General features: G+C 30.6%; 1 protein-coding gene across 5 annotated transcripts in view; it reads left to right on the forward strand.

Annotated features, from left to right (window-relative positions):
* The window catches only part of LOC106461498 (catenin delta-2-like), a 129,027-nt gene extending 117,387 nt beyond the window's left edge, over positions 1-11,640 (forward strand). For 4 of the 5 annotated variants that reach the window (XM_013921319.2, XM_022388472.1, XM_022388473.1 and 1 more), the window contains 7 exons: positions 657-907; positions 2,332-2,482; positions 3,371-3,603; positions 4,726-4,930; positions 6,565-6,581; positions 6,951-7,046; positions 9,577-11,640. In XM_013921319.2, the coding sequence (XP_013776773.1) occupies positions 657-907; positions 2,332-2,482; positions 3,371-3,603; positions 4,726-4,930; positions 6,565-6,581; positions 6,951-7,046; positions 9,577-9,708 (1,085 nt within the window). In that variant the 3' untranslated portion in view covers positions 9,709-11,640. Of the gene's footprint in view, positions 1-656; positions 908-2,331; positions 2,483-3,370; positions 3,604-4,725; positions 4,931-6,564; positions 6,582-6,950; positions 7,047-7,884; positions 7,942-9,576 lie in introns of all 5 variants that reach the window. The other variant, XM_022388474.1, reaches the window with a different exon arrangement.
* Positions 11,641-12,650: the final 1,010 nt, after the last annotated feature.

Raw genomic sequence — 12,650 nt, forward strand, 5'->3', positions numbered from 1 at the left:
TAAGTGTATAAATGACTTGTGAATTTAGTGTCATCTGTATTATTTCCTTATAAAAATCAGAGGATTCCCCCCAGTAAATGACAACTTTGTAAAGTGTTATGCTAATTATGTGTACATCTATATATATATATATATATATATATATATATGCGTGCGTGCGTGCACACACACACACACAACATAAAAGCATGTCCACAGTTTTCCTGTTGGTTAGCAATTGTACACATGATGTTCATCACACCAATGTATACCATGTGACATTTCACTCATAAAGCCAGCACTAGCTTTTAAAATGTTCTTGATGTGCATGATGCAGTCGGTTGTTTTCGCTATACGGGAAAGTCGTGCGAGTATGATTATTGACTGAAAGAAATGTAATGGAAGTTATAGAAGATAATGAAATTAACAAAACAAACTCTTCAAAGACATGACATTTATCTTTCAGTTGGTGAAGTGTCATTTTATTACATCTTTAACTGTGGATTAGTTCTGGGTAACTTTGAAACATTAAAACATGGTATTGAATGAATGTTGCTCAAAATAATTCAGAAAATTCATGGAATTTTTTGTATTACCTTGTAACAACAGTTTCTGAGAAATGTTTAACATTTTTATACCAACATTTTGTGGTTAAATTATCCCCTGTTTATTTTTAGTTGGTGACAACCTTGGGTGTTTTGGTGCTAGTAAGAAGAAGAAAGAAGCACAAAACCTAGAAAAACAAAAGAAAGAATTGATGGCTACAAACATGCCAAGACCCAATTCTCAGCCTGCACGAGGAATGGAGTTGCTTTGGCAACCAGAAATAGTTCATTCCTACCTGTCCTTGCTATCTGAATGTTCAAATCCTGAAACTTTAGAAGCAGCAGCTGGAAGTATCCAGAACTTAGCAGCTTGTTATTGGCAGGTATGATTCCATATTTATTCAGAAACAGAATAGTCTAGTCATCTGTTGCCTTAGAATGTCTTTTATCTAAGTAGCTAGCTTGCTGTAATCGGAAGTTAATATTAGTTTAGAAAGGAAGAGAACCTGTGTATGTTTGTCTGTGAGAAGTGATTATGAAATTTCACAATGAATACAGTAAGTATCTGCTACTTTAAAGAAACGTTTTTGTGTCTTTATAATCTTGTTTTCTCATGAATAGGTAAGTTATTGATTACACACACACTTTGATATACCTCTCCATCTATCAAACAAGGTACAAAATACATAGCATGAATGGTACAGTACATTTTAGCAGTAGAGAAGTAGAAGTAAGATTCCACAGCTAGGAGATTTAACTTTTATTCCAAAAGTTTGCTTGCAATAATAGACTAATATCTTTATTTGATCCTGATTATAATTTCTATAGTCCACTAGTTCTCACCTATTTGCCATTTACAGCCAATAGTGAAAAAGGAGTTAATTCTGTTAATATTTACAGCCAATGGTGAAAAAGGAGTTAATTTTGATCATATTTACAGCCATCAGTGGAAAAGGAGTTAATTTTGATCATATTTACAGCCATCAGTGGAAAAGGAGTTAATTCTGATAATATTTACAGCCATTAGTGGAAAATGAGTTAATTCTGATAATATTTACATCCATTAGTGGAAAAGGAGTTAATTCTGATAATATTTACATCCATTAGTGGAAAAGGAGTTAATTCTGATAATATTTACAGCCATTAGTGGAAAAGGAGTTAATTCTGATAATATTTACAGCCATTAGTGGAAAAGGAGTTAATTCTGATAATATTTACAGCCATTAGTGGAAAAGGAGTTAATTCTGATAATATTTACAGCCATTAGTGGAAAAGGAGTTAATTCTGATAATATTTACAGCCAATAGTGGAAAAGGTGATAATTCTGATAATATTTACAGCCAATAGTGGAAAAGGTGATAATTCTGATAATATTTACAGCCAATAGTGAAAGAGGAGTTAATTCTGATAATATTTACAGCCAATAGTGAAAGAGTAGTTAATTCTGATAATATTTACAGCCAATTGTGAAAAAGGAGTTAACTCTGATCATGCTCTAACTCAGCAAATCTTCTATAAGTGTGTGGGTATGTACTTCTGAAAGTGGATAATGTTTAAAATCCAAAATAAGAGTAATTATTGAAATGTAAACCCAGATAAGAGTCGAAGCCCTACCACTGTTGTTATATGAATGTACGTTTACTTCAACTACAGTATTCAACATTAGCTTGAGTGCGTAACTAGAACTGTACTTGCTGATATCTTACAACTAAAAAAAAACTGATGATCAAATTAAAATTCTACAACCAATTCCAAAATTGTGATGATTTTTACCTGTTTTTTATATTCTCAACACACTGACACACAGCCAAGCATAGACATTAGAGCAGCTGTAAGGAAGGAAAAAGGGTTACCAATTCTCGTGGAGCTGTTACGGATGGAAGTTGATAGGGTTGTGTGTGCAGTTGCTACTGCTTTACGAAACCTTGCTATGGACCAAAGGAACAAAGAACTTATAGGTAAAAAAAAATTTTAAATGTGTGTTTTTATTATAAAATTACAAACTAAGAAAGAGTGGAATTGTAAAGTTTATCATTAACATTTCTTCTAGCAATGTTAAGTATTAAAAAAAAAACTGAGGCCACAGTTTTAATTGATATTATTGGTTATGTTGTTTAAAACACCAGTGAATATTTAAAGTTTTATACTTATCTAGTTCATTTTTAAATTGTGACCTAGGCATATGCATTTTTGACTAAACTAATATCTGGCTGAATTTTGGGAGATGTTATTGGAATTATAACTGAAAATATTGTTCACAAGGAGGGTATCCAATTGATGATTCAATGAGTTGTAATCCTTATATGTTTTGTTTTCTTGTGTGTTGATTTATGATGTATGTTGCTTCTTGTTAGTTTTATATAAATTTGGCTTCTTTAAGTGATGGACTACTTTTTTGATCAGAAGTTATTAGTAATTTGAAAGCAAAAATTGTTTACACTAAAATATTAAAACTGTTAAGAAAAAATGGTGGTCATGTTTGATAGATAAGTGAATATACAAGCAGTTTTATTTATTTCAAAAGAATACTTTTTTAAATGTCCATACAAAAGTAATTGCATTATTTGGCTGTGTAATATAATTAACTAACTTTATTGTTTAGGATATTCAGCTTAAACTTCAATAGATTATTTGTTAAAATTTCTTTGCAATATATTATTTTTGGTTAAGTGTAATAATCTGACATATTGTATAAAAAAACAGGATGAGAAAAGAACTGGTAAAGTTTTTGATGTTTTCCAACCTAATGAAAATAACCTATTAATTTTTGTTTACATTTTAACAACACGATCAGCCAGTACCCAATTGAAAAAAAAATTAACTCAAGATAACATGTCTTTTTTTAGGGAAATATGCCATGCGAGATTTGGTTCAGAAACTTCCAAATAGTAGCTCTGCCCATGATGCTGGTACATCAAATGAAACAGTTGCTGCTGTGCTTGCAACGCTGAATGAAGTAATTGTGAAAAACAGTGACTTTGCTCGGTCTTTGTTGGAAGCAGGAGGGGTGGAGAGGTTAACTTACATAACAAAACAACGAGGGAAATTTTCCCCTCGGGTAGTCAAGTTTACTGCTCAAGTAAGTATGTGTGTTGCTTGTTAAAATGGTAGTTCTGCTCTAAACTACTGATAAGGTATTTTCTGTTTTTTTATTTTTATCTAATTTATGATTACACTGTCTTAAAATCAAATTGATTGATGTTAAGTATTTTAGTTTTTCCTAATTTGATTTTGTGAGAAAACATTACCTTAATGAACTCAAAATGCATTTTAACAAGGGCAAACAGTAATCTTTCAGTGGTTATAAATTGCACTGTTTTACATGGCAACGTACTAACAGTAAAAAGATGCCGAATAAACCTTTTTTATATGATAAATAAACCTGTTTTTTCTAAATGTGTAATATTTGTGTGCACATATTTCTTAGTGATTTTGATTAGCTAGAAATACTTTATAAGTAATCCATTTTACCAAGCCAGTTTCCTCATCAAGCTGCTCCACTCCCAATTCGTAATTCATTCCAGCTCCCTTTGATACATGAGAAAACAAGTTTTTAATTTTTGAAACTGTATCTTTCTCTGTATTTGACCATTTTTATTTACATCTAATGTGAATTATGGCATTTTGTTTTTTCTGTCTGCCATTACTCTATCAGAATTAGTGTCACTTGTTATACTAACGATTTTACAATGATTAATTTTTGATTATATTTTAAACAGAATTAGTGTCACTACTAACGACTTTACAGTGATTAATTTTTTGATTATATTTTAAACAGAATTAGTGTCACTACTACCGATTTTACAATGATTAATTTTGCGATTATATTTTAAACAGAATTAGTGTCACTACTAACGATTTTACAATGATTAATTTTGCGATTATATTTTAAACAGAATTAGTGTCACTACTAATGATTTTACAATGATTAATTTTGTGATTATATTTTAAACAGAATTAGTGTCACTACTAACGATTTTACAATGATTAATTTTGTGATTATATTTTATACAGAATTAGTGTCACTACTAACGATTTTACAATGATTAATTTTGTGATTATATTTTATGCAGAATTAGTGTCACTTGTTATACTAACGATTTTACAATGATTAATTTTGTGATTCTATTTTATGCAGAATTAATATCACTTGTTATACTAATGATTTTACAATGATTAATTTTGTGATTATATATTCTAGTTGCTTTACAACATGTGGCAACATCAAGAGCTGCGAGAAGTGTACAGAAGATCAGGTTGGAAAGAAACTCATTTTATTACACGCACTATGGTTGCTCGTAGTTCTGCCTCTCCTACTGGCAGCACTAATAGCACTCTTAGTCGACCAATTAGCACACAAGGTGGAACCAAGTATGAAGATAGAACACTTCCACGTGGAGGACAAGGTAAACAGAAAATGGTGTATAGTTTTATAGTGCATTTGGATATACTGCTGAAAAAGTAAAGAGCTGTAAAATAAAAAAAATGAAGTAACTTTTTTTTCAGTTGGTTAATATAAAATGCACAACCATTGTTGATGCCACAACCCTTAGTTTAAAAACATTATGTAAAATCAACAAATGATTATATGTATAACAATGTAACTTAATTGTGTTAACTGCTACTCCACATGCATTTTTTTGTAACTCGACACAACTGTTCATCATTTCCAATAAACCAAAAAGTATGAGCTAAAGTATGAGTTGTGTTCTTTTTTACAGTTATGAACTACAAAAGAGTGTTACCATGTAGTGTCATTATTTATGTTCTGTCACATTAATAATTGTTAGAATTATTAATAAGCAACACAACAAACAAAGTGGACAATTTTTAATTAACATGTTACAGGGTACAAGTAGTAGAAATGTGTAATAATAATTTCACCATATGAAACATTCAGCTATAATATTTCAGGCTTGATGGTTACTGGATACACTACTAATAATCTACTGATTTTGGGATCAAAATCCATTGCTGACTGTGCTCACTTTTTCAGCTGTGAGGGTGTTATGATATGGTGGTCAATCCCACTATTTGTGGGTAAAAAAGTTGCCCAAGAATTGGTGATGAATGATATCGACTAGCTGTTCATCTTGTCTATCGCTTTCAAATTAAGGACAGCTAGTGCAAAGAGCCCTCTAGTAGCTTTGCACAAAATTCTACAAACTATAATACTTCAACTAAGAACTTGAGTGTTGAAATCTCTGATCTATTTATAGATCAGTGGTTGAAACCCAGTTGACCTGGGTTTTAGAACTGAGAAAAATGTTTGTTGACTGGAGCTTCCAACAAATGGAGGAAAGTTCCAATCATAAACATACGGAAACCTTGAATTAAAACGAAGCATTTATGTTTCAAATTTACACAATAACCTTCCATTATATGTTTCTTCTTATTTTTATCTAGTGTATCAGCATTAGGCATGTTTGTATTGAAAGTTGGGTTTGTTCTGAGCCAGTGCATTAAATGTTAAAAGAACTGAAAGTAAATCCACTTACATTAAGAAATATATTTTTTCAAAAACAATTGTATTACATTATGTAGCATCAAGTGTAAGATTGAAATATGTATATGATAGTATTTTTGTAAATTGTTTTTACAAGCTTTTTTAATTATGAAATAATGTTAAACTGTTGTATATGCTTTAATAATTAAACATAATTACTAAACTAAAACTGGAATTAGATCAGATCATCAAATTGGTATAAAGACAACTATTTTTAATTCAGAATCTGTCAGTAATTAAACAGATATGATTTTTAAGGATTATAATTATGAAGCTAGAAGACAATCTTTCAGGAACAAATGTTAGTGTTAGTGCTTTGATACAATCGATTCTTAACAATGGCTTTGAAAGATATTCGTTAAACTGTTAACTTTTGGTTAACATGAAGCTCTGTTCTATTGGTAAATAAGACTGGAGGAAGAAAATTTGTGTTCTTCGTTAGTTTTTCTTTTATTGGCCTAAATTTGTGTGATTTAATTTAATGAGTAGGGTTAAAGAATAATGTTAAATCATTTTATTTTTTCTTTCTTTCAGTGGGTGTGTACAATCAGGTAATAATATAATTTTGTAATAAAGTACACTGAAATTTTACTTTTAAGTTAAATTTAATATATAGCTTTAAGAACCTACTTACACAATCAGAATCTTTATTAATTACTGTCCACACATCTTAATGTTAGTAAGAAACATTCTTATCAGTTGACTATTTAAAACTATTGTAGCTGGAAATGAACATATTCTTGTGTCATATAATTTACAAGTCATGGGTAAAGTAACTAAGAAAACCTGCTACAGTGAAAATTAATCAATTAATTACATAGTTTAGATTAAAATATTTAAGTTAAACTTATAAATAATATTATTGTGTTTGAATTGTTTTTTGTTTGTATTCATAAGAATAGTTTGTGTGTTTTATTTAGGCTGAAGAGTACCCAATGAATGACCTAGCCCATCCTATTGAACTTCCACACCACCGGCCACCTGTTGGAGGAGTACCTATTTATCCACCTGCTCCAGTGAGTTACTGACTCATCCATATGTACATGTTTACTAAACTCTTACTCAAGCCACATTAAGATGCTATGCCTAAACTAGATTATTTTCATTGTTTAAGCTGTATAATTAAAGCTGTGTGCGTGGAGTAAACCAAATGTACAGTGAAACCTGAATTATATGCTAACCAATCTCGGCTGACTTCATGTACTTTAAGTAAAATTGTAAGTGGTAAAGCTGATAACAAATATTGTAATTGTAGTTATTAATATATTCACTAACCATTAAACTAAGTACTTGTGTTTTAAAATCTAGGTCATTAGATATAATTTTGAAAGATGATTGAGGTTTCATTATATAAGTACTGCCGTAAAGTTTCCATCTGTGTTACTCCAGTTATACAGGAACATTTGAAAAAGGATGACTACTCTTTCCAAACAGTAGTATCCAATGCTTATGTACGTTACAGTGATGAATACACAATCAGATCTGTATTATCAAACAGTTTCATAGCTTTTTAAATATGCCTAGAGATGCAGTAAATTCTGAGTATCTCATAACAGTAATTTACACAAATTAATGTGTGTGTCTAATTAAGACTATATTTTAATTAAAAGAAAATAATAGGGTACAAAATGAACTAACCATTATGGAAAATGTAAATAAGTAATTAAAAAATACATCCCATATCAATGTCTGATTAGTTCTGTTAAATATTTAAACTAGATATATACTGATAATAAAAACAATTAGATTTCAAATGTTTCCTGTTTTTATCTGTCATTATTATGCCTTTCTCACCTCACTCTTAAGTTAGTACTATGCACTGTTCTCATACCTAACATATTTTATTTGTCTTAGCCTCCACCTCATGGCTTCTAGTCTTGCTTCCAAGTCACTTTTAAAATACTGATTTTGGTGGGTGGTTTTTCTCTTCATGTCTTGTCTGTTTGTTGCATGACAGTAATAAGGAATAACTATCAATGGCAAATGGTTACCTCAACCTGCAATAGTTTTGGTAGACTTTATTAGCAGTACAGTGTAGTCTCAATTATTTATTTGTCTTGCGCTTCGTGTTATTTCAGTTCTAGCTTGTATCATTTTCTTGAGAGGTCAGGCATATTTTTTTGTTCCCATAATGTTAAGGGTTCACTTTGAAACTTGTGCTGTATTTCTTCTTAAATATTATAGTTGTCATATCCTCCCCAAAATTTTTTAATAGCATATGTTCTACAAAATTAAAAAATAATTCCCTAAAGATTTATCTTTTCATTAGACTCTTAAGTTTAAATTAAAAAGTTAGCAGGAAAATGGCTTTATTATATAAAAAAAAGTTAAATTTTTCACAGAAAAAATATTCATAACTTGTATATATTTCTTGATCTAAAAAAAATTAATCTAAGGTATTCATTAAAACAACTGAAAACTAATCTTAGAGTAACAGGAAATAAATATTTGTCATAAAATATTAAGCCTAATGATTCCATTGCTTTGCCAGCTATTAGCATTTAATATTGTAACTGAAGAAGTAATGCTAATATAGATATTTTTAATTGATGTTTCTTGCTCCAATCCTCTTTTCTATCTCAAATCTACGCATCAAACTCATTTGAAAGTAGAGTTTACAGCTAAAGTCTAGTTTAAATCCACATAAAAGGGGTAATGTGGTAGAATGTAGATGGAATCTAGCTAACAAACAATACTTAAATTCTAAATTGAGAAAAATTTCTTGATCTGTCAAATTAAATAGCTCTAAAACACTCAAAAGAAAATACTTGAAGTTATTATAATATTAGAACCAGTATAAAACAAGTTAGGCCTGTTAATAAATACTAACATACTTTGTTTTAGCATGTAGATATGAAGAAAATCCGATTAATTTTGTAATAAGAAACATTCAGTTTTATGTTGTTTTTTCATATACATATAGATTTGTATCAAAAACAAAATATTGGGTTTATGAAATTGGCTTAATTTGAACTTACAAGGTTATTATTTGAAAAGCAGTCCTTGAGATTTGTGTTCTTGAAGTTTGTATGATGTGTGTATAAGATAAACTTCAATCGAAATTTCTTTGTCTTAGATAAAGTTTTTGCACATATCTTACGATCTCTCTTGATTATTACTTTTTTGCTAAAAGTGCACAAGAAAAATATTAATTGTTAAAAAATATAAAATGTTCATTTACATCGTAGTAGCTTCTTAATCTATAAATAAATCAGCTAGCATCAGTGAATATTGCATTCCTAAGTCAGTGTTTATCTGATTATCATGCATGTGAACCTATAAAACATTGGTTGCTTCTAAAGTGATCATTGAAACAAAAACAAATGTCTTCCTAAAAGAGTGCTATGGTGATCCTTGTGAGTCTGTTTTTCTGTTCTGGTTAGTTTGAGTTCTAAGCAAAGATTGAATGTTGGTAATGTAGCTTATTCCTTAGTTCTTTGTTTGTATTCTTTGAATTCAGTAAAATAATGAAAAATTAATCAGATTTGCTTTAACAGTTGAAATACATAGTAAAATTTTTAATTTTCTACAATGTTTCAAACTTAGATGAGATCCCCTGTAGAGCCTCTTTATGCCCAAGTTAATCGTGACAAGAAGAAGAACCGCCATCCTGACTCGTCTTCCCAGTCCATGTTACTTGATCACCAGGGGGCGCCAGCAGGAGACTCCTGGGTGTGACCATCTGATTGTCAGTTTGATAACTGGTGTCTGTGAACTTCCTTTAATTTTTCTAAACTGTGGCAGCTACTCTAAATGTCATCTCTTCCTCCTCATGGGCCATTGCATAATTCTTCAGTGTATCTGGAGCTTAAACTGTTGGAGTTAATGCCCCGAATTGAGAGTGAGAGAGAAAAAAAGTATTTTAAAGCATTCATGGAAAATAATTTTTTTGTTTGTTTTAATGTCAATAAGATGTAAAAGATGCAGATTCACAAAGCTTAATGTGGGTTTTAACGTAGGTACTAATTGCATCAGTTTCAGGACTTGAATTGTGAAAAATATTAGCCAGATATAGTTTTTTTTTTCTTCTTAGAAACTGTGACATTTAATTTTCCTTTCAAAAATAACATCTCTTACAAAAGTTAAAAAAATCTAAAAAAAAAGGCCCATTAGCAACTTAAAGAATGACAAAGTTGAACAGATTAACTTAGGACCTTTATACCCATGGGAAAAGTACCCCAATAGATTAAAACTCAATGACAATGATGTTTTGATTGTATTCTTATTTAACCTGCAGCTGTTTGGTTATTAAACCAGAGGTGTTTTTTTATTAGGCTTTTACCAAAGATGTAGTCCTTCGAGGGCAGATACTATACGAGGTGGTCCATCAGTACGTGGTTTTATAAACCTGTGACGTAAAACAGCTCTTAAGAAGAACTATTTGATATGTTGGTTAAAGAATGTTTTATAGTTTAAAAAGGTTTTTGTCACTGTGTCATGTATTCCACTTTAGTTTAATTCTTAAGCCTAATGAAAACTCGCAGACTAGTGGAAAAAAAAAAAGTAGGAGTTAATCTCGGGCAAATTGCTCAAGCGTATCCGTTTCTTTGTTGATCTTATGTTAACTTTTTATTATTCATTTTGAACCTTCACAATTGTATGAATCTCTCAACACAAGCATGATAAACTTTTAATATTTGATTTTGGAGAAGTGTTTCAGATAACAATTTTTGTCTGGGTAGCTTTGGAGAGTTTGCCTCTAGAAATGTTTAAGCCTAGTCATACAGGAGAAAAAGCTAGTTTAAACTGCTGCAAGGTGAAATTGGAAATAGTTTATTGCAACACAAAGCTACTAGTATTTTATGTCCATATGTTTGTATGTGTGTTCCAACAGATTAATCAAAACCTTGTAAAGCATGTGAAAATGTAAGATTATTTTTTTTCCTGTCATAATCATTTTGAAATTATATTTTGGTTAATTAAATTAGATTGTTTTAAAGTTGAACATGCCAACAAGACAGCCTGAACATCACCTTTAGTTTTATTAAAAAAAAAAAAAGTTGGCTAATATTTATAATTCATTATTTTACACATTCCAACATTTTTTATAATGCACGTTTTTTTTTTTAAACCCATACTGGAAAATATGGTCTTTTTGAATGAGACTTGATGGATAAAACATCTTTAACATCTCTTGGCTAATTCAAGTCCTTTGTGGAGTGTACCCAATTACTAATTCACAGGGGAGGTTTCCTAATCTATGATAGAAACATTAAAAAAATGAAAGCTGAAGCTTACTAGTTAAAGTTAGCTGTTTTTGGAACAAAGAATTTAAACTTGTCTACCTAAAGGTTCAGAAGTAGTAAAATGAAGTGAAGGTGTTTTGTTACTTCCATAAAAAGTAATTTTTTGAAAGTTCTGACTAGTGATGACTAACTGAACTGAAGGATTTGTCTGATAAATGGAAGAAGAAGCTAAGGAGGAGTGATGAGGATCCAAAGTATTGTATATTTGAAGTGTCTGTTTAGAAAAAATGATTTATTTTGCAGTGCTATTACTTTTCACATTGGATGTCTTGTTATCGATTTTTGTGTAACTTTTTGTATTCACCATCACATATAAAATGGCAGATTTTAATGTATAATGTACCAATAAAAAATCCTTACTCAATACTTGTTGATGGCTCTAGAACAAACACATCGAACTGAGAACGATTAAAAATATACACGACTTTAAACAGAACTGGAGTAAACGTAGGGACCTGCTCAAACTGGTTAATGGAATGTAAACACAAGTTGGTAATAATGAAAGTATTGTATGTCACAAAGAAAAAGCGTCGGACCACAGGGGCTCCAGCCCCCTAAATGTTTTGAATCTAGTATTGATATTACTTACTTGAGACCCTCGCTCTAGAAAGGTTTCCTATACAGAGGCATACCAAGTTCCGGAACAGCAAAGAAAATATGACTGTCACTTAATTAAACATCCTAGTTCAGGGTGATTGATAAAGCAATAAAGGGTCTCAGTATCACGAAACACAGACATAATCTTGTAACTTCCAAAAACAAAACACGACGGAAACAAACGCTGTTTACCCAGAACAGGCACTAAGAGAGTTACAGAAACTTTTCATTCCATTCTAATGACGCTGTATTCTTATTCAGATAGAAAAGTATGTTTAACACATGATTTTCTTAGTGCGATACGTGAGCACGAACGCACTTTGCGTTCAAACTTGACGTATGAAAACGCACTTCAGCTTTAAAACCACACGAAGTAGGGAGAAAAGAAATCCTGTAGGTTAAATTATTTTACTGAACATTACAAAGTGATATGACTATAATTGTTCTTGATAATATTTCAGTGGTCAAACCAAATTATTTCTGACGACTTACTGGAACAAACGCGTCTACTCATAAAAGCCTATTTGTCTAAATATATATTTATTTACGAGTTAATTACATTTTTACGTCATCGTACTTGTATTGCATTTTCATACACGTAGAAAAGTATTAATTAAACATGCTTTTGTTTGGTCAGACGCGGACGTGTAGTGACAGTATAAAAAGTGGTAAAAAAAAAACTTCTTTTAAGCCTAGAAAACTGACGCTTTTTTTTACGAAAAAATGAAGGATGAGGTAATTTTTTTAATGACGTCTTTTAAAGAAAGTTTGCACCCC

This window comes from Limulus polyphemus, unplaced genomic scaffold (assembly GCF_000517525.1).
Source record: "Limulus polyphemus unplaced genomic scaffold, Limulus_polyphemus-2.1.2 Scaffold972, whole genome shotgun sequence".
NCBI lineage: Eukaryota > Metazoa > Arthropoda > Merostomata > Xiphosura > Limulidae > Limulus > Limulus polyphemus.